General features: G+C 41.5%; 1 protein-coding gene across 1 annotated transcript in view; it reads right to left on the bottom strand.

Moving 5' to 3' along the window:
• The window catches only part of wdfy4 (WDFY family member 4), a 181772-nt gene that overhangs the window by 19110 nt on the left and 136449 nt on the right, over positions 1 to 26213 (bottom strand). Inside the window, exons 51-58 of the mRNA XM_055920327.1 lie at positions 24899 to 24941; positions 24543 to 24662; positions 22942 to 23059; positions 22598 to 22707; positions 19861 to 20011; positions 19686 to 19777; positions 14830 to 15054; positions 14543 to 14663 (exon numbers count right to left, since the gene is read on the bottom strand). Coding sequence (XP_055776302.1) covers positions 14543 to 14663; positions 14830 to 15054; positions 19686 to 19777; positions 19861 to 20011; positions 22598 to 22707; positions 22942 to 23059; positions 24543 to 24662; positions 24899 to 24941 — 980 coding nt within the window. The remainder of the gene's footprint in view (positions 1 to 14542; positions 14664 to 14829; positions 15055 to 19685; positions 19778 to 19860; positions 20012 to 22597; positions 22708 to 22941; positions 23060 to 24542; positions 24663 to 24898; positions 24942 to 26213) is intronic.

Raw genomic sequence — 26213 nt, 5'->3', positions numbered from 1 at the left:
TTTGACACAACTTCTCTCTATCTTTCCCCCACTGTCATCCTCTCTCTATTTGTTCAACAAAAAATCTGAAAATTCCTTAAAATGTATATAGATTTTATTTTAGAAAGCAACTCTGGTATGTAGGAAAACAAAAAGTAGAGAGAGTACAAAAGCATCTACCATCTAAACTGAGACTATGATGATGAGACGGATACAAATAAACTTTGTCTGCCAGTAAGCCTATGTCATATGGATTAAAAGGGGGGGTATGATGTTCTGTGTGTACGAGTTACAATGTGTCTCTTGTGCTGTTTGACCCGCACCTTTTCACACCTGGTTCACACCCTGATCTCATAGTTAGGAAATCACCAGAGGCAACCTGAGTGGATACACCTGTAGCCACTAATCGCCACTGCAAGTTAGCTACCAATCCAACAGAACCAGCGACGAAGCAAGCACAGATGAGAAGTAGACTCTGGGAAACTAATAATAACGTCCGCTAGGGAGCCAGCCAGCTAACGTTAGCTAGTTAAACAACAATGAACAAAGTGCCAACAATGCCTAACATTAGGCTCTAACTAGAAAAGCAAACAGAGGCTTCCGGTACGGAGCAGAGCTGATCAGTCGCATCCTTTTTAGCTCCGCTACAAATTTGAAATAAATCCTGAAATAAGTTTACCCTTAACCCTCCTGCTGTGTTCCGGTCGAATTGGACCGATTTACAAGTTTTCTCTCTGAAAAATGTAGTTCATTTAATCTGATTGTCATAAGGTTCCATGACTTTGTTCACACAGGGCATCTGAACACATAAAATACATTTTGATGATTTTCAGAAAATTTTGGGTGTTTTATGTAACTTTTGTATACCTGTGGTGTTCCTGGTCAAAAATGACCGGTCATTAGAAATGAATGGGTGAGACTACAATTAGTTTTTAAAAAATTGTTCAGGTACATGCCCATTCATCAGATGGACACTCTTCCTCTCCCAGACCCCCACATACATGTGTTTTTGAGCACACACACACACCTCACTCCTGTACACACACCTGCACCTGTACACAGCCCATCTGTAAATAGCCCACCCAACTACCTCATCCCCATATTGTTATTTATTTTTTTGCTCCTTTGCACCCCAGTATCTCTACTTGCACATTCATCTTCTGCACATCTATCACTTCAGTGTTTAATTGCTAAATTGTAATTATTTTGCCACTATGGCCTATTTATGGCCTTACCTCCCTAATCTTACAACATTTGCACACACTGTATATTGATTTTTATATTGTGTTATTGACTGTACGTTTGTTTATCCCATGTGTAACTCTGTGTTGTTTGTGTCGCACTGATTTACTTTATATTGTCCAGGTCGCAGTTGTAAATGAGAACTTGTTCTCAACTGGCTTACCTGGTTAAATAAAGGTGAAATACATTTATTTTTTGAAATCCCCTTTTTGGCTTCCATGGCAAACTCCATAGGAACCTTTCCCCAATAGAATCTTTGCCCCATGGGAACCACACCTGTTGGCATTCTCACAAACAATCGCAACATTGTTTCAATAATATATGTAACTTTTCTTGCAGCTCTGGTATATAAAGCTTTTTTGAGGCCTTGCTCACAATGACCGCCCCATTATAGGTGATTATAAAATAACATGAAAGGAACACAACAGAAGGTTTAAGCTTAATGTACCAGGAAAGGCAGTAATAGATTATTAGCTTCCAAAACCCACAATGCCAACAAGGAAAAGTCACACCTAAAAGCCAGACTTAACGAGTGAAAGTTTAGTGGGTCTGAGGACGAAGACGCCGTGCTAGCTTCATGTGCTAGTGGTGGAAGCAGGACTGAGGCGATAAACACGTGCAGTTAGCTCCGAAATCCTCAAGGCCATCAAAGATATGAATGTATAATTCTATATCAAATTTGAAAATGTACTGTCTGCAGTGGACAACGTTAACATTGAAGTCAAAGAATGTGCTGGGCAAATCTCTCATGCTAAGATACGCATCTCTGGAACCGAAGACAACGTTATAGTCCTGCAGGCAACGACCACCGCTCTTGTGGAAAAGGTTGAATCGCTTACCTCTAAACTAGTTGATTTGGAGGGCCGCAGCAGTATATCGAACTTGAGACTCGTACATCTCCCTGAAGGCGCTGAGGGGAGCGATGCTTGCTCATTCCTAGAGCGGTGGCTTCCCGAGGCTCTGGAGATGGAGCCACTCCGCTCTACTTTTATCATTGAGAGAGTTCATCGGAATTCTGGCCCACGATACGACCCCAAGGGCTCTGATAATGAAGTTCTTAAACTATAAAGATACGATGCGCGTGGTGAATGCAGCCAGGGCGAAAGGGAGAGTACTCTACAAGAATCGGCAAGTTATGTTCTTCCCAGATCTCTCCATGGAAGTCATTCCACAAGCAGCTGAAACGCTTCGACAGTGTCAAGGGGCTAAGGCTATCCGGTATGGAGTCATCTTTCCAGCGTGCCTAGGGGTCTCCCACGGCGATCGTTCCTACATTTTTGAAACACCAGCCGAGGCGGAGAAGTTTCTTGAGAAGCTAGGCAGGTTGGTGGAAGCGGAGCAACGCTGAAGAAGTGGTAATAGCAATGTAAAGTTAAACTTTTACCAATTTTTCGGATTTTTTTCAAACTGTTGCTTTCGGTTTTGTCTAAACAGGTATTTAAAGTTTGAGCCAAACAACCGAATCATCTGCGCAAAAGCGGAACTCTTGGAAGGAAGATATTTGTGATGACATAGTCTTGGATGAATGGAGTAGTATATATGTACTCGGGCTCAGACACAGACTGTGAATACTCGGCTAAAACTATTGCAATACAATTGGTTGAATCGAACATATGTAAGTTCTGCTAAGTTAAATAAGTTTAATAGTACAGTTCCAGATATATGCCACATGTGCAATCACTCTAAATTGTCTGTGGGACTGTGAGAAAATTCTAGATTTTTGGAAGGAGGTATCACATAGTATATCCCAAATAGTATCAGTAAAATTGCCTCTCCATCCCAAAGTGTTTATCCTGGGGTTGTACCCAATCAATCCTCATCTAACGAACCAAGTACAAACATTTATAGATATGTGCTTGTTGCAAGCAAAACGCTTGATAGCTCTTGCCTGGAAAAATGTGAACAGGCCTAGTATTGCCCAATGGCTAATGTCGTCTTGCCTAACAATGGAAAATATAACATTTACGGTTAAGGGTAAAAAAAACACTTTTGAAAAGGTTTGGGGACAATTTTTGGATTTTGTTGAGCAGAGTGATTGGGTGGGTAAAATATTGGCTAATGAAGGGAACTCTGGGTAGTGTACTATGCTTTGTGTGGATATGGGGTGGTGGTGAGATATTCGATTGGCTTGTGGCGCTGTGCTTCAACTGAAATTTGTCCCAAATATGTTCTATCCTATTGGATCAGACCACTTTAAAATGTACTTTTGGTGGTTTTATGCTTCTGTAATGTAAGAAATTTTAATAGGGACTGGAAACTAGTAATAACTACATTATTTGTAAGAAATTGTAATAGGGACTGGAAACTAGTAATAACTACATTTCAACATAAGTCATCTTTTATACAAAATACACATACTCCTCATTTCTCTTGGACATATGCTGGACTTATTAAGACACCAACTACAGACACACATAATTCCCCTCCCCCATGATAACCACAGACACACAAAACTCAGGGTTGGAGCTCAAGACAAAGAACTATCTCAGGAACCAATGGAACGTGGACACCAGGCCTGTCCAGGACTACCCAAGACCCAGATCGACCAATCGGAAGGCCAGACTGCTTATATGTGTCTTGTTAAAGAAGAAAAATCAATAAACATATTGTTAAAAAAAGAAATAAAACCAAACAGGTAAACAACGTTTAAGATCACACACGTCATGTAACGTTAGCCAACGAGCCAGCTAACGAGCCAAACAACAATGAACAATGTGCCAACAATGCCACAGTGCTGGGAGCTAACCAACCAGGCCCATTGTTAATTAGCTAACGTTAATTTGTCCTATTTAGCTAGCTTGCTTTTGCTAGCTAATTTGTCCGGGGATATAGACATTGAGTTGTTATTTTACCTGAAATGCACAAGGACCTCTAATCCGACAATTAATCCACACATAAAACGGCCAACCGAATTGTTTCTAGTCATCTCTCCTCCTTCCAGGCTTTTTCATCTTTGAACTTATATGGTGATCGCATCTAAACTTTCATAGTATTACCACGACAACCGGCAATAAAGTTCGTCTTTCAATTACCCACGTGGGTATAACCAATGAGGAGATGGCACGTGGGTACCTGCTTCTATAAACCAATGAGGAGATGGGGGAGGCAGGACTTGCAGCGCGATCTGCGTCAGAAATAGAAAGGAGTTCTATTTTAGCCCTTGGCATCGCAGACGCTCGTTGGCGCGTGCGAGCAGTGTGGGTGCAATAATTGAATAACATGGTTTTCAAAATTTATTTTGAGACGCACGCGACGTGGCCGGTCTGGTCAGCATGTAACTAGAAAAACAAACAGCTCTGGGAAACAGATAATAACGTCAGCTAGGGAGCCACCCAGCTAACGTTAGTTAGCTAGCTAACACTACACTTTAGCTTGAAATTAAACCACTTTCTGTCAAAATTAGAAATGTGTAGAGTTAGAACCAAGCTGAACGCTTGGACTAAAAACAAACAAAAGATATCTAATGTAAAATATACTGTGTCCGTAAAATGTATATAGTATGAATAAGCTAGAAATAGAAGCTTAAGTATTGTTGTACATTAGTTTACTCCAATTAGGGTAGGGTTAGGTGAATTTTAAAATAATATATATATTTCCAAAATAATATATATGGGGGATTGGAAATGATGCAGACAATTACATTGATAGAAGTCACAATCTATCTGCAAAATTATAACTGATCTACCTCCTGCATACCTAAGGACCTATCATGGTCCAAACACACCAACACAGTCATGAAGTGGGCACACCTATGCCTCTTCTCCCTCTCCCTGAAAAAGTGGCATGGGCCCTTTAGATCCTCAAAAAGTTATACAGCTGCACCATTGAGAGCATCTTGACTGGCTTCATCACCACTTGGTATGGCAGCTGCTTGTCATCCGACCGCAAGGCGCTACAAAGGGCAGTGCGCACGGCCCAGTACATCACTGGGGCCGAACTCCCTGCCGTCCAGGACCTCTATACCAGGTGGTGTCAGAGGAAGGCCCTAAACATTTTCAAAGACTTCAGCCACCCATGTCCTAGACTGTTCTTTTTGCTACTGTATAGTAAACGGTACCGGAGCGCTAAGTCTGGGACCAAAAGGCTTCTGAACAGATTTTTTCACCAAGCCATAAGACTGCTAAATATACTGAACAAAATATAAACGGTACATGTAAAGGGTTGGTCCCATGTTTCATGAGCTGAAATAAAAGATCCCAGAAATGTCCATTATTTCTCTCACATTTTGTGCACAAATATGTTTATATCCCTGTTAGTGAGTATTTCTCCTTTGGCGAGAAAATCCATCCACCTGACAGGTGTGGCATATTAAGAAGCTAATTAAAAAACATGATCATTACACAGGTGCACCTGGACATTAAAAGGCCACTCTAAAATGTGCAGTTTTGTCACACAACACAATGCCACATACAGTCGGAAGTTTACATACACTTAGGTAGGAGTCATTAAAACTCGTTTTTCAACCACTCCACAAATTTCTTGTTAACAAACTATAGTTTTGGCAAGTCGGTTAGGACATCTACTTTGTGTATGACACAATACATTTTGTGTATGACACAATACATTTTACCAACAATTGTTTACAGATTGTAAATTATTTGACTTATAATTCACTGTATCACAATTCCAGTGGGTCAGAAGTTTACATACACTAAGTTGACTGTGCCTTTAAACAGCTTGGAAAATTCCAGAAAATGATGTCATGGCTTTAGAAGCTTCTGATAGGCTAATTGACATCATTTGAGTCAATTGGAGGTGTACCTGTGGATGTATTTCAAGGCCTACCTTCAAACTGAGTGCCTCTTCGCTTAACATCATAGGAAACTCAAAAGAAATCAGCCAAGACCTCAGAAAAAAATGTATACCTTCACAAGTCTCGTTTATCCTTGGGAGCAATTTCCAAATGCCTGCAGGTACCAGGTTCATCTTTACAAACAATAGTACGCAAGTATTATCACCATGGGACCACGCAGCCGTCATACCACTCAGGAAGTAGACGCGTTCTGTCTCCTAGAGATGAACGTACTTTGGTGTGAAAAGTGCAAATCAATCCCAGAACAACAGCAAAGGATCTTGTGAAGATGCTGGAGGATACAGGTACAGAAGTATCTATGTCCACAGTAAAACGAGTCCTATATCGACATAACCTGAAAGGCCGCTCAGCAAGGAAGAAGCCACTGCTCCAAAACCTCCATGAAAAAGCCAGACTACGGTTTGCAACTGCACATGGGGACAAAGATCGTACTTTTTGGAGAAATGTCCTCTGGTCTAAAGAAACAAAAATAGAACTGTTTGACCATAATGACCATTGTTATGTTTGGAGGAAAAAGGGGGAGGCTTTCAAGCCGCAGAACACCATTCCAACCGTGAAGCATGGGGTTGGCAGCATGTGCTTTGCTGCAGGAGGGACTGGTGCACTTCACAAAATAGATGGCATCATGAGGTAGGAAAAGTATGTGGGTATATTGAAGCAACATCTCAACACATCAGCCAGGAAGTTAAAGCTTGATCGCAAATGGGTCTTCCAAATGGACAATGACCCCAAGCATACTTCCAAAGTTGTGGCAAAATGGATTAAAGACAACAAAGTCAAGGTATTGGCCATCACAAAGCCCCGACCTCAAACCTATAGAAAAATTGTGGGCAGAACTGAAAAAGTGTGCGAGCAAGGAGGCCTACAAACCTGACTCAGTTACACCAGCTCTGTCAGGAGGAATGGGCCAAAATTCTCCCAACTTATTGTGGGAAGCTTGTGGAAGTTACCCGAAACGTTTGCCCCAAGTTAAACAATTTAAAGGCAAGGTTACCAAATACTAATTGAGTGTATGTAAACTTCTGACCCACTGGGAACGTGATAAAAGAAATAAAAGCTGAAGTAAATCATTCTCTCTACTATTATTCTGACATTTCACATTCTTAAAATAAAGTGGTAATCCTAACTGATCTAAAACAGGATTGTTACTAGGATTAAATGTCAGGAATTATGAAAAACTGAGTTTGAATGTATTTGGCTAAGGTGTATGTAAACTTCCGACTTCAACTGTATCTCTCAAGTTTTGAGGGAGCGTGCAATTGGCATGTTTACTACAGTGGGATAGTCTGAGACCAGCCACCCGGATAGCTGATGAAACTGAGTCGTTCTCTCTGTCATAAAGCCCTTTTGTGGGGGAAAATTTATTCTGATTGGCTCCCTTGTGTGAGACTGGCTGAGAGCCAGACGTTGGAGCCAGACCTTTGGAGGCATCTTATGGTAGAGAAATTAACATTCTCAGGTAACAGCTCTGGGGGATATTCCAGCAGTCAGCATGCAAATTGCATGCTCCTTCAAAACTTGAGACATCTGTGACGTTACGTTGTGTGACAAAATTGCACATATTGAGTGGCCTTTTATTGTCCCCAGCAAATAAAAATAAACAAAAAAATGTATTTGTCACATGTACCGAATGCAGGTGTAGTACTGTGAAAGACTTACTTCGTCCTTAACCAACAATGCAGTTCAAGAAATAGAGTTAAGAAAATATTAACAAAATAAACTAAAGTAAAACATTTTATGAAAAGTAACACAATAAAATAACAACAATGAGGCTATATAAAGCACCAAGTCAATGTGCGGGTGTACAGGTTAGTTCATGTAATTTGTACATGTAGGTAGCGGTAAAGTGACTATGCATAGATAATAAACACTGAGTAGCAGCAGTGTAAAATCAAAGGGGGGGGGGGGGGGGGGGGGTCAATGTAAATAGTCCGGGTGGCCATTTGATACATTTTTCAGCAATCTTATGGCTTTAGGGTGGAAGCTGTTAAGAAGCCTTTTGGACCTAGACTTGATGCTCTGGTACCACTTGCCGTGCGGTAGCAGAGAGAACAGTCTATGACTTGGGTGACTGGAGTCTTTGACAATTTTTTGGGCATTCCTCTGACACAGCCTAGTATATAGGTTCTGAATGGCAAGAAGCTTGGAACCAGTGATGTACTGGGCAATACGCACTAAACTCTATTTTGCCATCCATCTGGCCCCACGGCCTTGTGAAATTTGACCTGTTTAAAGATCTTGCTCACATTGGCTGCGGAGAGCGTGATCACACACAATCGTCCGGAACAGCTGGTGCTCGTCAGTTCCCATTGTATTCTGTAATTGTTTGCAAGCCCTGCAACATCCGATGAGCTTCAGAGCCGGTGTAGTAGGATTCAATCTCAGTCCTGTATTGACGCTTTGCCTGTTTGCTGTTTGCCTGTCTCAGGGCATAGCAGGATTTCTTATAAGCGTCCAGATTAGTGTCCCACTCCTTGAAAGTAGCAGCTCTAGCCTTTAGCTCAGTACAGATGTTGCCTGTAATCCATGGCTTCTGGTTGGGATATGTACATAAAGTCACTGTGGGGACGACGTCGTCCATGCAGTTATTGATGAAGCCAGTGACTGAGGTGACATACTCCTCAATGCCACTGGATGAATCCCGGAACATATTCCAGTCTATGCTAGCAAAACAGTCCTGTGGCGTAGCATCCGCATCATATGACCACTTCCGTATTGAACGCGTCACTGGTACTTCCTGCTTTAGTTTTTGCTTGTAAGCAGGAATCAGGAGGATAGAATTATGGTCAGATTTACCAAATGGAGGGCGAGGGAGAGCTTTGTATGCGTCTCTGTGTGTGGAGTGAAGGTGGTCTAGAGTTTTGTTTCCTCTGGTTGCACATGTGACGTGCTGGTAGAAATGAGCTAAAACAGATTTAAGTTTGCCTACATTAATGTCCCCGGCCACTAGGAGCGCCTCTTCTGGATGAGCTTTTTCTTGTTTGCTTATGGCCTTATACAGCTTGTTGAGTGTGGTCTTAGCGCCAGCATCGGTTTGTGGTGGTAAATATACTGCTATGAAAAATACAGATGAAAACTCTCCTGGTAAATAGTATGGTCATCGCGCACCAGTCTGTGTTGACAAAAACATTTGCACAATAAGCACTTGTTATCTCTCAAATACATCGTTACAGTTGTTGGTTAGCTAGCTAGCGAATTTTAGCCATATTAGCATTGACATGAAATCACTCAGAACAAGACATGATATCAATAACAAGATGAAACAAGCTGAAATGTGCCACTTACGATTCCCCACATGGTAGGTTCTTGTCATCCTTGCTAGCAATCTGACCATCCAGAATCACAATAACATGCTCACTTCTGTTGCACATCGTTTTTGTGACGTTGCAACTAACAACCCATCTATACAGATTGACTCCACAGTCTGTTAGAACCGACTACTCTATGAGGGTTGTAAACAAACACCTTCATGGTAGCAGAGTGAGGTAACAGGCTTATCCCTCATCTTCAAGCCCCCTCGGTGATGGAGATGGTTGGTGGATATCACTCTCTTGCTTACAACCATCCCTGGCGGTTGCCATTACGCAAGGATTGTCGGCCCTATGCACACAGAAAAATGTACCACCCTCACCTAGCACTATGACCTTCTGAGTGTGGCCCATGAGAGGTAAAGACTGAATGCGGAAAACCTGCCACTTGAGATCATCAAAGCGCCACTCTTTACACTCACTGTGGAAATTAGTAATGCTCTTCTGAGAAGTGACAGGACCTGAACAGATCATTTCTGCCAAAGTCCGTTTAAACCACTATCTTGGCCTGTCATGCAGGCTCTGATAGTTACATAGTATGGTTATATCAAATCAAATTGTATTGGTCACACATATTTAGCAGATGTTACTGCAGGTGTAGTGAGATGCTTGTGTTCCTAGCTTCAATAGTGCAGTAATATCTAACAATTCACAACAATACACACAAGTCTAAAGTTAAAGAACAGAGTTAAGAAATATATAAATATTAGGACGAGCAATACGGTAGAATAGAATACAGTATATACATTTGAAATGAGTAAAGCAGTATGTAAACATTATTAAAGTGACTAGTGTTCCATTTATAAAGTGACCAGTGATTCCATGTCAATGTATATAGGGCAGGAGCCTCTAAGGTGCAGGCTAGTGATGGCTATTTAACAGTCTGATGGCCTTGTGATAGAAGCTGTTTTTTAGTCTCTTGGTCCCAGCTTTAATTAATCTATACTGACCTCGCCTTCTGAATGGTATGGGAGTGAACAGGCCGTGACTCAGGTCGTTGATGTCCTTGATGATCTTTTTGGTTGTCCTGTGACATCGGGTGCTGTAGGTGTCCTGGAGGGCAGGCAGTGCGCCCCCAGTGATGTGTTGGGGAGACCGCACCACCCTCTGGAGAGCCCTGCGGTTGTGGGCAGTGCTGTTGCCGTACCAGGTGGCGATACAACTCGACAGGATGCTCTCAATTGTGCATCTGTAAAAGTTTGTGAGGATCTTAGGGGCCAAGCCGAATTTCTTCAGCCTCCTGAGGTTGAAGAGATGCTGTTGCGCCTTCTTCACCACACTGTCTGTGTGCCAAGGAACTTGAAGCTTTTCACCTTCTCCACTGCTCTCTCTGCTGTTGAAGTCCACGATCAGCTCTTTCATTTTGTTGACGTTGAGGGAGAGGTTATTTTCCTGGCACCACTCCGCCAGGGTCCTCACCTTCTCCCTATAGTCTCCATCATTGTTGATAATCAGGCCTACAACTGTTGTGTCGTCTGCAAACGTAATGATTGAAATGGAGGCATGCGTGGCCACGCAGTCGTGGGTGAGCAAGGAGTACAGGAGGGGGCTGAGCACGCACCCTTGTGGGGTTCCTGTGTTGAGGATCAGCGAAGTGGGGGTGTTGTTTCCTACCTTCACCACCTGGGGCTGGCCCGTCAGGAAGTCCAGGACCCAGTTGCACAGGGCAGGGTTCAGACCCAGGGCCCCAAGCTTGATGATGAGCTTGGAGGGTACTATGGTATTGAAGGCTGAGCTATAGTCAATGACCAGCATTCTTACATAGGTATTCCTCTTGTCCAGATGGGATAGGGCAGTGTGCAATATGGTGACAATTGCATCGTCTGTGGCCCTATTAGGGCTATATGCAAATTAAAGTGGGTCTAGGGCAGGGGTGTCAAACTCATTCCACGGAGGGCCTTGTGTCTGCAGGTTTTTGGTTTTTCCTTTCAATAAAGCCCTAGACAACCAGGTGTGGTGAGTTCCTAACTAATTAGTGATGTTAATTCATCAATCAAGTATAAGGGAGGAGCGAAAACCCGCAGACACTCGGCCCCCCGTGGAATGAGTTTGACACCTGTGGTCTAGGGTATCAGGTAAGGTAGAGGTGATATGATCCTTAACTAGCCTCTCAAAGCACTTTATGATGACAGAAGTGAGTGCTAAAGGGCGATAGTCATTTAGTTCAGTTACCTTTGCTTTCATGGGTACAGGAACAATGGTGGACATCTTGAATCATGTGGGGACAGAAGACTGGGATAGGGAGAGATTGAATATGTCTGTAAACACTCCAGCCAGCTGGTCTGCGCATGTCGTTGATAGAGTATGCGCATCGCTTGCGCCTAGTCTCCAGCCCTTTAGCCCAGTCTTGGGACTTTTCTATTGCGCTTGAGGCTTCCTGACAGCCGTTGGAAAGTGCGGAGAGGTAACACCTCTCCTTCTGTGCCGCTTTACCGTCTGCCCGCCTGCGAGTGAGCTGCACGACATATCAGTCCACAATTCGTGCCTACAGTTGCCCCGGGTTCTCCTAGGTTACCTTGTTACCCTACCCCACCTTTTATGCACAAGGTTAGCAACAACTATGCTTTTTTCACCTTAAGAGCGTGTGGTTTCCTACAAGGCTCTCTTCCTGTTTAAAAGGGACAGCTAGAACTACCTCTTTGTTTCTTGGGCACCTACCTGCAAGGGGAGGCCTCTCTCTCACTTTCCTTTTGGGTAGAGGAGGATGTTATGTTGGAAAGAATGACAGCAAGGGTTGCGGCCCGGAAGGGCTCATTCCATCAGAAGTATGACCACTTCTTGGGCACTATTCGAAGCCCTAGAGGTTGGTGGCACCTTAATTGGGGAGGACAGGCTCATGGTAATGCCTGCAGCGGAATTAGTGGAATGGTATCAAATACAACAAACACATGCTTTCCATGTGTTGATGCCATTCCATTAATTCCGTTCCATTATTATGAGCCGTCCTCACCTCAGTAGCCAACGCTGGTCCAAAAGCATCTCCTTCAACAATAGATTTTCACTATGGCTATTTGAACCACACCTGATACATTTATGAGGTTTTTACCTGCTGGATGTCGCTGCACTTTTGTTGGTACATACTTCCTTAGTGTCAGAGCTTCTGAAGGGTGATAGTGTTGGAAATAGTCTGGCTTTGGAGAGCATGTCTCGATACGGGGGTAGTCTATTTCCCCATAGTGAGATATCGAAACAATATATTTCAAATAGAATTTAGCTTTACTTGCATAACCATGGTTCTATGATAATATGAGTGAGATATTTCCCTGTGTTTCCTTGCTCGCTAGAGCGCAATGAAGAGAGGCATGATAGAGAATGATCAATCTGTCTGTCTCCAACAGACTGTGATTGGTACTTCAGTTATAGAATCCACTAAAGCAAATAGTGAGATATCTCACACATATTATCAGAACCAGGGATACGCAAATAACAGTACAGTTTAAATTTAGCTATTGATTTGAATTGTTTTTTCTTTAGTATTTGGCACCATTTTGATTTGAGTAGGTTTAGTCCTTGAGCCGGTTGAATTGCTGTTATTCCTGACGATACAATATAGACTGATATACCGAGTTATTCAGTGATTCAGACAATCATACTGTCACCCGTTTTCTTTGTCTTGCAGTTATGTGGATGTTATGGGTGGCTTTTATACGACTCCCCTAAAACTCGTTTCAGGCGGCAGGTAACCTATTGGTTAGAGGTTGGACTAAAAATATGTCGTTCTGCCCCTGAACAAGGCAAGGCAAGGCAGTTAACCCACTGTTCCTAGGCAGCCGTCATTGAACATAAGAATTTGTTCTTAATAAATAAAGGTACTTTTTTTTTTAACTCCATAGAATCTCCTCAAGTTATTACAGTCTCAGCCTCCAGTCAGTGTGAACCAGTTTGAAAGCTCCCACCAGATTGTTTGTATCTGTGCTATATTTTTATGGAAAGATTTCCTTCAGAAACTTAGGTGGCGTAGTATCGGCTACACTTATTCTCTGCCACCTACCACCAAGTACATGGATCAAATTACCTGGGAAAATAATAATAACAGTCCTACTTCAAAACCATCACATTAAAGAGTTCCCAAAACTTCTGCTGAATTTCATTAAATTAAATTAATATCCCATATTGCATTGCAGACCATACACTGCCACCCTGCCCTAGGGGATACACATACACTTTCATAAGGATCAGGATGTTTGTGTATCTGGCTTCCTGTAATTGTGCCTTTAATTGATCTGCTCCAACCTGGATGGGAAAAATATTTATTTTCCTATCGCCACCTTTACCTTCCAAATCCCCTGGAAGCAGAAAGAGCCTGGAGAATATTTCAGCATTACCTTTAATAATATCCTTGAATATCACCTTCTCTCTATTCATCTCTACATGCTACTTGATCAGACAACACTCTGAGATGTAATATGCAGGAAGGTATGCATCGCCTCAACATACACACACATTCAGCTCATCTCCTTCAGAATGGCTATTCCGATTATTAAGCAAGGCTTCGCTGGTGGGTCCATCTCCATACTGTAGGTCCTTAGTAGCAGATCTGTGTGTGTGTGTGTGTGTGCTGTTTCTAAGTCCGTCTGGGTAAATTACCCTATGAAGAGTGTCTAGCCAGCCTCTTCCTATTGCTCCCTATGGACCTGGCCCATCTAGTATATAAAATAATTGAGGAACGCTGTTAGATAAAATAATTGAGGTACAAAAACGTTATTTTGAAATAATAAGGTGAAAGAAAATGATTAAATACAGGAGTCTTTCTTGCGTACACACACTGCTTACGCTCGCGCTTCTGCATACAAGTCTAGTTCTTTGTAACGCCTTTTAAATATTAACAACAAGAGATTGGTGACATCTTAATTGGGGAGGACGGGCTCATAGCAATGGCTGGAACTGAATTTTTGGGATGGTGATCGAACTCATCAAGCACATGGTTTCCATGGGTTTGATACCATTCCATTCATTATTATGAGACGTCCTCCTCTCAGCAGCCTTCTGTGATTTCCACATAGTACTGCAAACTATTTTTCCCCACAGGGACAATAAAGTCAGAAAAGTAAAGCACAGCACTTCTGATTCTACTGTTTTGGGGTATTGTTAGGGAAGTGCTTGGATACGGTTTGTGTGGGATTGAATAGTGCTAGACAGTGTTGAGAGTGGTACCGAGGGTTTGAGTAATGTTATGATAGTGTTATAGTTGGAACTTTACCTTTGAATGGTTGAATGGAGGGTTTGAGCTTGTCCAGTCTGAAGAAAAAGGGGGTTGGCTGGGCGGGTGCTGATCCCTCCTTTTTGGAGCCGGCACGAGGAGGGTGGGGCTTGTTGAACAGCTGAGGGTCAAAGGGTAGAGGTCATTCATAGAGACAACCCTCACTTTGGCCATCACTGGCTAAATCTGGCACAAATCAAGAGCCAACTGAAATATACCCAATTTCTATAACCAGTAACTCCTAGATATGTGTAATGGTAGATTGTCAAGGCTTCTCTCCTTTCTACCTGTTTGGGAACTTGTCCAAAGTTATTGACGTATCCCTGGATGGTGCTCTTGATAAGGGGGTCTCTGAGTGCATCCTGCCCCCCTGTCCTTTTCCCTCTCTGGGCGTAGAAGTAGGGGTGGAATGTGTTGAGGGACTCTACAGCGGCTGGTCCCTGCTGGCAGTGCCCAAAGATCAGGTCGATCCACAGGTGGAGGTGGGAGCTAACATATTCACTCTCCAGAGCCTGGGGGACAGAGCAGAATAGTAAGATACAACACAAACGCACATGCACCCACGTACAGTGGTTCTTCCTGTAAAATTTGTGTCATACTGCAACACACCTTGCGGGCTGCCACAGAATTCTATGGCACGTTATTTAATTGTCAGCCATTGTTGCCATTAATGCTAGTTAGTGCTAGTTTGACCAAGAGAGGGCATCTTTGAGAAGCATGACTTTTTGTAATATTGACTGTACTAGAGAATTAAAACACTTTTTTGCAAGAACATAGTATTTGGGATTGATTTGAAATTTAACCTTAAAAAGTTTGATTAATATTATAGTGTTTCTATTCCAAGAAAAATTTAAAACGAAACCCTGGCACTGTACAACATGACCGTTTCCACACCGTAATTGTAGGCTAACCAATACCCAAACAGCGATTCAGTGAAAATAAAAGTTAAAGTCCCATGCTTGTCTCAGAGCAGCGTAAAACTGTGCTAAAACAGTTACCCGGTAGGCTATTGCTTCAAATCCTATTATAACAATTGGATGATGGCGGGCCAGAACATAATAAGTATATAATATTAGCACAATTATTTGGCCTACCCTACAAATGTAACATGTTCAACACATATGATTAGTGCATAATAAATTCAGTGACAATAAGTTAATAATTTTGATCTGATTACGCTCATAAAATCACTATCTCTATTCAATTATTATAATTTCTCTGTGCATTGATTGGTGGGGAAAAACAGGTCTACGTAGACTACTGTAGGCTACACAATTTTTTTAACGTCCACATTTGTTCAGAACAATTTGCTTGATAGCAAGATAAAATTATGCTCTCAAAAAGTATCAAGAAGAAAGGGGGATAATGAAAATCTAAGTTCCAGAGAAGAATGTACGCATTCATCTCTCCATCGTTTCCCAATGCCAAGCCAGTGTGTCTTATTTCTAATGAAAATATTGCTTTTTGCAAATAATTCAATCTCAGACAAATTATGAATCTAAGCATAGAACTTTCAGTGGTCTTCCCAACCCATATAGAGGCCCGACGCAGAAACATTGAAATGTTAACCGCAAGCTGCACACACAGCTTTTTTTGCAGATATATTCTGTAACTTAAACGGGTTAAATCTGCAGCTACAAGGAAGAGGGAAACAGTCGTGGACATGGTGGAGAAATTTGAGGCCTTTACTAGGAAGGTTGAGTTGTTTGATTTTGACTTGTCATCTGGAAGGCTACTGCACTTCAGCTTACTGAAGAAACGACAGGCAGAGGGACCAGGCCGCAGCATTGTCACAGAGGTGATGGAAGATTTCATCAAGCAGCTGAGGGACAACTTATAGCAATATTGTGTTATGTTTAGGCCTATTTACATATGCCTAAACATAACTAAACATTTATATTTCTATTATTGTACCTAATGTTGGCTGTTAGGCTAAATTAATTTTTTTCTTCTCCAAATGCAGACAATGACTCAAAACACACTGCCGCCCGGGTTTGCATTGCAAATGAGGGCATAAACTAGCTCAAGACGCCAGCAGAGTAAGTAGACCTTAATGTTGTAAAATATAAATAAATAAAAGACCTACAACACCTCCGGTAGGCCTACAGTATATCTCAAAATATGTATTTCAACTCTACATGTGTAGGTCTCCTGATTTAAATCAAATCAGCATCAGTTGATTCAGCATCAGCTGAAAACATGAGTCCGTAACTCTGCCAAGCCTACAGTACAAGCAAAGATAAACTGGTTTTATTTTATATTTATTTAACTAGGCAAGTCAGTTAAGAACAAATCCGTATTTACAATGACAGCCTACGAACAGTGGGTTACCTGCCTTGTTCAGGGGCAGAATGACAGATTTTTACCTTGTTAGCTTGGGGATTTGATCTAGCAACTTTTTGGTTACTGGCCCAATGCTCTAACCACTAGGGTACCTGCCGCCCCAACTGGTGAAGACCATCAAGATGTTTTGGCTTGAGAAATTGCCGATACAACAATGCAACAAATACATCTCAGCAAGGTTTGACCTGTGGTCGTGGAGCTGGGGGGAAGTGCAACCAAAATGTAGTTTGAATAAACATCTGCTTTTTGAATGTATTTTTTCTCTTTATTTTATTAATGAAAGCATAAGGATGTTGATGAAGAACTGTTGGGGGATTTTCGCACCTACAGCAGCTGGGCTATGAAGAGTTGTGTGTCAATTCATAAACCATGTGAGTTGGAATCTCTTCCCATCTATTTTGCAATCTATATGGTTCTCCGATATTTTGCGGTTGCATGAGGTCTTGAGTTAGACATGTAACACTTTAGAGTACTTAAGCATCGAATACATTGCAAATTGGGGGATTTTCACACCTACAGTAGCCGGGCTATGAAGAGTCTATTGTCCTGCTAATAGGAAACATTGTTTACATGACGGGCTACACTTGCTACAGTACTACATGTGAAAAACAGGCGTTCGGAAACCTGTTTTCAAAATGCCTCCAGCTGTCCATCACTACTGTAAATAAAAACACAGCATCTTGTTGACATTCTTTATTGTAACCACAATGTCACAAATAATTTGCGTCTACCTTTCCAATTACTTTTAGAGTTTGGGGTTTACAAATGTGCACTGTGAGAATATCTAATAATAATAATCGATTTGATAAAATAAGGATGCCTTATGAAAGGAAAATGACATGCGCAAGAGATGCTGGTAATATTTTCCCTTTTAGAGACTATAATACTGTACATGGCATCCAGGTCCAGGTCATTTTCGTTTCTCTTAGAATTAAAACCTTAGTGTTACAACAGTTTTAGTAAGTAATACGCTACAATCCAGTAACAGCTTGTTCTGATCAAGTAGGGGGGAAAAACTAGGTGTCTTTTTTTGGGTGCAAGACAGAGGACAAGCAATTCTTACACTATTGTTCAGGGGGAACGGAAAATTTTGTGTCAATTCATAAAACGTGCCAATGAAAATCTCTTCCCAATTATTTTGCAATCTATATGGTTCTCAGCCTTGGGACCCAAAAGCATAATCAGTGCTCCAACTCCCCCTTGCGGTGGTCTGGAGCATTGAAGCAGTGACGCAGGGTATTGTACTAAACCACAAATTACCTCTATGTCCCGCAGCATAATCTCAAAAGTTTTAGTTGAGCAACCACTGTATGAACATACGGATGGATGGACGGACGGACGGACAGACACACGCACACACAAGCGCACACACACACACAGTAATATAAATGCACTCAAGAAACACCCAATTCTTTGTTGACTGGCATTTACAGTATAGTTGAATATATGAAAATGTACGAGGAGGACCTTCTAGCCACATACAAACCAGGAGCACCTCAGATAGGAGAGTTAACCCTGAAACCATCATTAATCTGCAACAGTATGAGACACAAACAAATCTAAGCATTTTACAACCTCTGAATTATAACTCAAAGTGTGAAAAAGGAAACAGAAACTCGTTAGAAAGCCCAGTATCTATCAGATTACTCAGGTGTGATTTCCAACATAAATCCATTTAAAAGTGAGGAGCAGGAGAATGTTGTGAGCTAATACTCTCATCACGACCGAATCACAGAATTACAGAATCATTTGCCTTGAATTAGCTTGAATTAGAGACATGTTTTGAACATTAGAAATAGTGGACATTATGACCAGAAGTCTCCGTTAAGGAGACCTTAATAACAACAGATCTCGGTCTCATAACTGCTTTCTATTGTTCATATTGTTCCATATGGAGTTCATTTGCATATCAGGAAGGAAAAAACATGCAGCTAAAACAGCTAATTTGGTGGGAATTGGAGGCAATATGAGATTTTATGAAATTACAGACTGATAAAGACCATACAGGCCTGGAGTGGAGGGGGAGGAAATATAGCGAGAGAAAAAGAGAGAGAGAGAGAGAGAGAGAGAGAGAGAGAGAGAGAGAGAGAGAGAGAGAGAGAGAGAGAGAGAGAGAGAGAGAGAGAGAGAGAGAGAGAGAGAGAGAGAGCAGGCATTCATCCCGAGTGTCAGGCAGTAGTAACAGAGTTATGAGAGAGTGTATTGTGTGTGTTCTTAATGGCTCTGAAAAGCCTGTTATCCTGTGATGCCAGTGGTTTTAAACACAGTAAAACAAGCCTTTAACCTATTTATAATAGGCATTTCTTGATGAGCACAACAAGAGCTGATTATCTATCTAAGTGCAGAAAATAATTCCACTCTTTCTGGTTCAACCCCGGGCCCAACTTAAGGGGACAGCATGAATGTTTACCCCTTTCTTTAACATTGTTAAGAAGTGACTTGGCCTAAAGAATAAGGGATGTCTCCACTGAGATGGATAACAGCTAAAACACTAGCACACTGAGAGCAGTCAGTCCTAAAAATATAGAATTAGAATGACAAGAACCGACATCCCCCATCTCTGTGCTATCTCCAGCCATTGTGCTCTCAAGAAAGGGACTTAACCCCTAAACTTCTCCAGGGCTGATGCACTGTGGGTGTTTGTGGGAATGTTTCTCAGGTGAAAAATACAAAAAATATAAATGTAACAGTAAATGTTTCATCTTACTGTACTTCTTGTATTCATGGCAACTTTACATGGTCGGCAGACTATCAGATATGTTTGTTGTACAACTAACAGCATGCGTGAAAGCCAACTGACCTCTCGGTGAACTCTGATGAACTCCCGGGGGTCTCCCTTCGCCCAGGGAGGGAGGACAACGTCCCCTAGAGTGGTACCGTCCTGCATACAGCCTGGAGACACACACACAACCATCTTCAGAATACATATTCACCGTCAAAATACACACACACACACACACACACACACTACACACCTAGTTTGAAGTGGTTTGTGTTAACCAGGAAGTCAGGTAGGTAGTAGAACTCTGGGATCAGCTCTCTGACATCACTCATGTTGTCTCTGGAGGCAGAGTCCCAGTCCTTCTTCACGCTATGGAACATCCTCTCTGCTATGTCATACCCTCCCTGAGAGAAAGAGAGACACAGAGAGAGACACAGAGAGAGAGAAAGACATCAACTTTAGCTGTCTACTCAGTCACTCACACAGGCATGTCATTGTTACTTAAGCTACCTGTACCTTTGTGTGGCTGGATTGACACAAGAAGTGGGTAAGAATGTACAGTATGTCCGCGTGCTCTTGCGTGCACACATGCATGCACATGTGTGCGTAATGGCAGAAGATGCCGCATTTTTCATTGCAAACCAAACTTTGGAATAGAAACATTTAATAAAGTAACCTAAACCATATTAAACACGTTTCATTTGATTACTTTGGAGAGAGGAAATATCTGCCAGACGCTGACTGAAGCTTTTAATTTTTCCATAAAATCCTCTAACCTCCTGATAGAGATGCCATGAGGAGGAATGTAATTTACTGCAAAACAATTACCTTCATTCAATGAGAATAACACCCATACTGGCTAAACTCTGTTAGGGACATAAATCAAGTTATAGATATTACTGCAACTGCACATACTAGTCTGGGGTTGGAAGGAAAAAGTGAGCACTGTGTTTTCAACAAGCTAATATCTTGATTGTTTTATTGTGTGATGATGACTATCAAATATGCAGACCTTCTCATTAGCATCAATTGGATTCCTAGACTGGAAATCAGCAGCTTTTACAACCAAATGGGATTCTTCTTTTGTTTTGTAATGTTACCACATTTATTTGCTTAATATACACTGAACAAATATATAAACACAACATATAAAGTGTTGGTCCCATATTTAATGAGCTGAAAAAAAAGATCCCAGAAAAGTTCCATAGGCACAAAAATATTATTTCTCTCACATTTTGTCCACAAATTTGTTTACATCCCTGTTAGTGAGCATTTCTCCTTTGCCAAGATAATCCATCCACCTGACAGGTGTGGCATATCAAGAAGCTGATTAAACATATCAAGGCATATCAAGAAGCTGATTAAACAGCACCTTGTGCTGGGGACAATAAAAGACCACTCTGAAATGTGCCGTTTTGTCACACCACACAATGCCACAGATGTCTCAAGTTTTGAGGGCATGCTGACTGCAGGAATGTTAACCAGAGCTTTTGACAGATAATTTAATGTTAATTTCTCTACCATAAGCCGACTCCAAAGTCGCTTTAGAGAATTTGGCAGTACGTCCAACCGGCGTCGTGTGTGCGAGCAGTTTGCTGATGTCAACATTGTGAATCGAGTGCCCCATGGTGGAGGTTGGGTTATGGTTGGGCAGGCATAAGCTACGGACAATGAACACAATTGCATTTTATCAATGGCAATTTCCTGTGGCCCGTTGTTGTGCCATTCATCCGCTGTCATCACCTCATGTTTAAGCATGATAATGCACGGCCCCATGTCGCAAGGATCTGTACACAAATCCTGAAAGCTGAAAATGTCCCAGTTCTTCCATGGCCTACACACTCACCAGACATGTCACCCATTGAGCATGTTTGGGATGCTCTGGATTTACGTGTACGACAGTGTGTGTCAGTTCCGGCCAATATCCAGCAACTTCGCACAGCCATTGAAAAGGAGTGGGAGAACATTCCACAATCAACAGCCTGATCAACTCTATGCAAAGTGTGGTAGTCACACCAGATACTGACCAACAGATGCATATCTGTATTCCCAGTCATGTGAAATCCATCGGGTTTAATGGGTCTGATTTATTTATTTCAATGGACTGATTTCCTTATACGAACTGTAACTCAGTAAAATCGTTGAAATTGTTGCATATTTTTGCTCAGTATTTATTGAAATCTCATTTAAATTAATTTGTTTCTAAATTAAAAAGTTGATATGGAATCCAGCGAGTCCAAAATAAGGAGGCAGTCATTAAAGACATGCTCCTTAACTTTAGTAGTTCATACATGCATAATCTATGAGCAGAATTATTGTTTTACCTCAATTAGCCACAAAATCTCTAGTTTAAAAGCGACTGTTTTTCTGGAAGCTGTGCTGCACCATTTTCCCTACATTTTCCCCAACATAGGCCAGCCCCCTTGCAATTCCAGTTCTAGCCAATGAGCTTCAGCGCCTTGCCATTTGAGTGACAGCTAACAAGATGTACATACAGCAGAGCGAAAGAGAGAGAGCAATGACGTGGTGCACATATGTGACGTAGTACGCAATTTTCAGGAACCACTTTTTGCTTGTGAGCGCTACTTTCAGAACTACTGGCTAAAAAGTATACAAAAGTACCGGAGAATCTTTTTTAGAAGGATTATTCGTTTTATGACATCTACAGAAAAGCCAGAAATACTATTTCGACATTTTCTGGTAAAATATTTGTTGTATTTAATGTACTGTGCTTGCTCTTTAGCTCAGCATACACCAATAAAACAGTACTATGGAAAAAGAGCTACAGTATGTACAGGCCTCTGTTCCAGCCTAGCACGAATACAACTTCAACTGACCAACTGGCTGAATCAGGTGTGTTAGGGTTGGTCTGGAAAAAAAGCCTGCACACCCTTTAGCTCTCCAGGACCTTGGTTGAAAAACACTGGCCAATGGGGTCACATGCCAAGATGTAATGAGCCAATCAGAGCAGCTGACCCTTGACCTCTCACCTGTAGGGTCAGAAAGGTGTGTGAGAAGGGTTCCATCCGAACGAGGAAGGACGACACGATGATGGCCGAAGAATAGTGGGTACAGTAGTGACACCTCACTGCCAGGTCACCTAGAATAGCCAAAATACTCAGCCATGAATCACCAATAGAACACAAAATGCATCCTGTAATGAACTATGAGAAAATCATGTGATTTGACACTGTATTGCTTCAGATTGTAGGCCTCACATGTTAAATATCAGTGATGTTAGAACTGTGGGCAGTGTAATGTGAAATTAAAGTGTTGAGTTGTTGCAGTAGGGGTATGTATTAGTACAACATCAGCACATGGTATGGTACACTACCGTCACTATTTTCCACTTCATTAAATCTCTGAATAAACATGTCTCTCCTCTTCTCTGTCTGGGCTCCCATTGGTTTCGAGAGGTCACGAAATGTCGCCGGTTTGGTCAGATCCAGGGTCTATCAATAAATAGTACATGACATGTAAATATGCAATCAATAATATAACAATTCACCCTTCGCTAAGCCCTGTCCCCTTGGTTACTGCTGCAACCTCGATCAAAGTTTTCCCAGGAAGCCCAATAGCCGTTTCAAACCACTGGAGAAAACCCCTCACAATGATAGTAAACTATGTTTTTAATACACAATGAAATTAAACAGACTACCCCTTGCTAATCAGGAGCCTCTCGAGCATGTTGTGGTGGACTGTCATTATAATTGCTTCACATGAACCTGGTAAAATAAAGTTTGTAGGGCGGTGAGCCACTGGATGGGTCTGAATGCACGGTCAGCTGACCATGCAGGCAAAGCTACTTACCACTTTTGGAGCCAACTAGTGCTCTCAAATCGTATCCTCCTGATGTCGAAAGCATAACTACCATAGAGAGCCGGGTCATTCCACGAATAGAGAGCCTATCATGTCCTTCAAACATTATTTGTGTAAATACTGATAAAACACTTGGATCACATACATCTATGCTCTAACTAAACCATGTTAGAAATTCCAATAGCAGTGTGTTTTCATTAAAAAAATCCCATTATTAGCATGTCCCACATCCTGTTTGTCCAACTTCTAGAAAGATTTTAAATCCGTTAACCCCAAGATTTTCCCTACGTTTTCACCATCATTGTAAAGCCCTAGTTATTTACTTATTTAAAGATACACTATATAGAAATCGCTCTGCCACTTCCTGGTTGCTAAAATTTGAATATTTAGCCTAATTTCAGTTTGTGACAAAACAAGCAAGTATAATGCAGAGAATCATTGTACCATCTAAACCGCTGGGAAATATATTTTCCATAACCCAAAATATTATATTTTCAGCTGTTTGAAGCTGGTGTACAAAACTGAAAGTAAAAGTTGCACAAACAAAACTTAAGAATGGGAAGCATAGAAATAGCCCAAATAGAACAGTTCTACCGCTTCTTAGACTTTCTTTCAATGAGAGTGATAGATTTATAACAAAAACTTCTATGTGAATTTGGTTGGGTCGCCCAAAAAGTTAGATATTGCAGCTTTAATGTGAATAGTGATTAATTTACATTTGTCCCTCAGGTTTAAGGTCATCCCTGTAAAGTGAACTGAACTCTTGTTTCAATTTGGTAAAACTTGAATTTTGTACACTATTTGCTGCTGTTTTATGATGGAAAACTGAGTGCGTCGGAGCATAACACGTCGGAGCATAACAAGTTCACATTTTTGGTTAAACTTGCATTCAATTGCCCCTCCCTAATGCACACAAGCTTCCATATAGTCCTTTTTCTTAATTTAAGTTCTTGAGATTGGAAATCATGCTTGTTATTAAGTTGAACATGTGCTCTTTATGACAAAATTAGGTTAAATAAGTAGTTACACAGCCATTATTATTACAGATATGAGACATACAGAGACAGAGATGGACACAGAGAAAAAAACAGACAGACAGGCAGTATTACTCCTCACCTCCGACTTGTAGTCAGCTAGGACCCAGGGGAAGACAGGGTACTGCATGAGGTCACTATAGGTTCTACCAGCCAGAGTGTTCAAATGCATCAGGTACTCAAAATTACTAATGTCCCCACGCTGTCAGAGTAAAAGAACACAGACAAACACAATCTGTATTTAGATAATACTGCGATGTCAGAGAGAACACACACATGCATGATATATCATGTTGATAATACTAGAAGATATTAAGAATATCAAAATATGATGTGTTTGCCACAATGTTCACAATAAATACAAACGTTTTGTCAGTCATAGAAAAACAACTGAAGTTCTCAGTAGATCACTATCAATGATGTCAAACAGTACAGTACCTGCCATTTCACCTGAGTAGTCTTCTCCATCACTGGAGTCTTCCTGAACAACACAACAACAACAGAACATCAGAATATCAACTGTCAACTGCATTAAGCCACATCCACCAGTTTACATAGGCTACTCGACATGCTCATGTTAGTCATGACCTACAGTACCATTCAAAAGTTTGGACACACCTACTCATTCCAAGGTCTTTCTTTATTTGTACTATTTTCTACATTGTAGAATAATAGTGAAGACATCACAACTATGAAATAACACATATGGTATCATGTAGTAACCGACAAAGTGTTAAACAAATCAACAAATATTTTATATTAGAGATTCTTCAAAGTAGCCACACTTCCCTTGATGACAGCTTTGCACACTCTTGGCATTCTCTCAACCAGCTTCACCTGGAATGCTTTTCCAACAGTCTTGAAGGAGTTCCCACATATTCTGTGAACTTGTTGACTGCTTTTCCTTCATTCTGCAGTCCAACTCATCCCAAACCATCTCAATAGGGTTGAGGTCTTGTGATTGTGGAGGCCAAGTAATCTGGTGCAGCACTCCATCATTCTCATTCAAATAGCCCTTACATAGCCTGGAGGTGTGTTGGGTCATTGTCATGTTGAAAAACAAATGATAGTCCCACTAAGTGCAAAGCAGATGGAGTATCGCCGCAGAATGCTGTGGTAGCTATGCTGGTTAAATGTGCCTTGAATTCTAAATAAATCACAGACAGTGTCACCAGCAAAGCACCTCCACACCTCCACCCGCCATGCTTCACGGTGGGAACCACATGTGGAAATCATAAGTTCACCTACTCTGCGTCTCACAAAGACACGGCAGTTGGAACCAAAAAATCTCAAATTTGGACTCATCAGACAAAAGGACAGATTTCCACCGGTCTAATTTCCATTGCTTGTGTTTCTTGGCCCAAGCAAGTCTCTTCTTATTATTGGTGTCCTTTCGTGGTGGTTTCTTTGCAGCAATTCGACCACGAAGGCCGGATTCACGAAGTCTCCTCTGAACAGTTCATGTTGAGACGTATCTGTTACTTTAACTCTGTGAAGAATTTATTTGGGCTGCAATTTCTGAGGATGTTAACTCTAATGAACCTATCCTCTGCACCAGAGGTAACTCTGGGTCTTCCATTCCTGTGGCGGTCCTCATGAGAGCCAGTTTCATCATACCGCTTGATGGTTTTTGCGACTGCACTTGAAGAAACTTTCAAAGTTCTTGAAATTTTCAGGATTGACTGACCATCATGTCTTAAATTAATGATGGACTGTCGTTGGACTTGGTCTTATACCAAATAGGGCTATCTTC

The sequence above is a fragment of the Salvelinus fontinalis genome, chromosome 1 (assembly GCF_029448725.1).
Source record: "Salvelinus fontinalis isolate EN_2023a chromosome 1, ASM2944872v1, whole genome shotgun sequence".
NCBI classification, from domain to species: Eukaryota; Metazoa; Chordata; class Actinopteri; order Salmoniformes; family Salmonidae; genus Salvelinus; species Salvelinus fontinalis.
Note: the sequence above shows the minus strand (reverse complement) of the source record. Positions and strands in the feature narration are given on the sequence as shown.